General features: G+C 46.4%; 1 protein-coding gene across 1 annotated transcript in view; it reads right to left on the bottom strand.

The window, feature by feature from the left end:
• Positions 1-142: 142 nt before the first annotated feature.
• DYRK4 (dual-specificity tyrosine-(Y)-phosphorylation regulated kinase 4) overlaps positions 143-1,650 on the bottom strand; it is a 32,496-nt gene continuing 30,988 nt past the window's right edge. The window contains exons 13-14 of the mRNA XM_010845204.1: positions 1,549-1,650; positions 143-387 (exon numbers count right to left, since the gene is read on the bottom strand). Of these exons, the coding sequence (XP_010843506.1) occupies positions 143-387; positions 1,549-1,650 (347 nt within the window). The remainder of the gene's footprint in view (positions 388-1,548) is intronic.

A 1,650-nucleotide genomic window follows, 5' to 3' on the forward strand; every position in this document is an offset into this window, starting at 1 on the left:
TTTTTAACAAACCTTTATGGGTTAAAAAACAAAAAACAAAAAACAAAAAACCAACCATCTTAAGTATTGTACAATATAAGCACTGTCTCTAATACAAATCACAGGGAGGGTGGGGAAAGAGCAGACACACCCTCCGCTCGGGTCACACAATAGGCGGTAAAGCATTTGTGTTCTTGGGGGAGGACTTTTTGTTCTGTTGTCCTGCGGAGGTCTTGGATTCCGCTGGCCCAACAGCCACCTCTGGCTTTCCGGAAGCTTCTGCCAGATGAGGCAGCTGGATCACCTCTGCCGTGTGCTGGCCAGAGCCTCGCTGATTGCCTCGATTCTCATCCTGTTTGGTGGCGCCATCTTTGATTTTGTCTTTAGCCTCGACTTGGAGGACCACATCTGCCAAGGAGAAGACAGCGGGAGCAAGTAAGTGCTCAAACGTGAGTTATGTCCTAACTGTCCAACAGGTTCTAAATCACTTCTGGGAAACCCTGGTGGTAACCATACAAAAGCGGTTCATTGGTAAAGCACATTCTACGTGCCAGACATCCTTCTAAGCATGCGTGCTCAGTCACTGAGTCCTGTCTGACTCTTTGCAACCTCATGGACTGTAGTCCGCCAGGCTCCTCTGTCCATGGGATTCTTCAGGCAAGAATACTGGAGTGGGATGCCATGCCCTTCTCCAGGGGATCTTCCCAACCCAGGGATCAAACCCGGGTCTCCTGCATCTCCTGCAGCCTGCAGGTGGATTCTTTACCACTGACCCACAGGGGAAGCCCATCATTCTAAGCTCTTGACAGTTACTGATTCCTTCACTCTTTCCTTCAGCTAGACAGAATCAGCCTTACTCTCATTCTCATAAATGGAGAAACTGAGGAACAGAGAGGTTAAGTAAATTGCCCAAGGGCTCACTCCTGGTGAGTGGTGGGGCAAGAATTTATCCCAGATATCCTGACTCCAGTGATCAAGTACATAACCCCGAGGTTATATTGCTGATAAAAGATATTTGCATAGTTTTGTAATCTGTCTGGTAAAAATTCAAAAGGTAATTATAGGGTACGCACAGGAGGACAGATTGAAAGAAAAGGGGAGGAAAGAGAATGAAGATAGGAGAAAAATGGAAATTCCTAATGATGAGAGGGGATAAAAAGGAGAACCTGGCCACAACCAAGTTTCCTGAAAGAGGAAAATTCCCAAATGAAGAAATGGCAGGCCAGGACTGCCACTGGAGATCCAGTGGTTAGGACTTCGCCTCCCAGTACAGGGGCTGTGGGTTACATTTCTGGTTGGGGAGCTAGGATCCCACATGCCTCGCAGCCAAAATTCAAAACATGAAAAAAAAGAAAAGCAGAAGCAAGGAATGTTGTAACAAATTCAATAATGACATTAAATGGTCCACATCAAAAATCTTTTAAAAAAAGAAAGAAATGGCTGGCTGGTCGTGATGAAACCAGAGTAATTAACCAAAGCTGAGCTCAGAGAAATTGACATGTGGTCCTCCAGAGCCACCTGATTTCCTTGGGATTATGAAGACAGAATGGGCTATTCGAGGGGCTGTACCTTTTTTGCCAGAGTGATGCTGTGCTTGAACCTTGTCCTTCCTGGATTCAGAGGGGAAACAGAGACTCGTTTTCCTCAAGGTCTGAAGCCTGGGCCGAGCTT

The sequence above is a fragment of the Bison bison genome, unplaced genomic scaffold (genome assembly GCF_000754665.1).
Source record: "Bison bison bison isolate TAMUID 2011002044 unplaced genomic scaffold, Bison_UMD1.0 scf7180017864213, whole genome shotgun sequence".
NCBI lineage: Eukaryota > Metazoa > Chordata > Mammalia > Artiodactyla > Bovidae > Bison > Bison bison.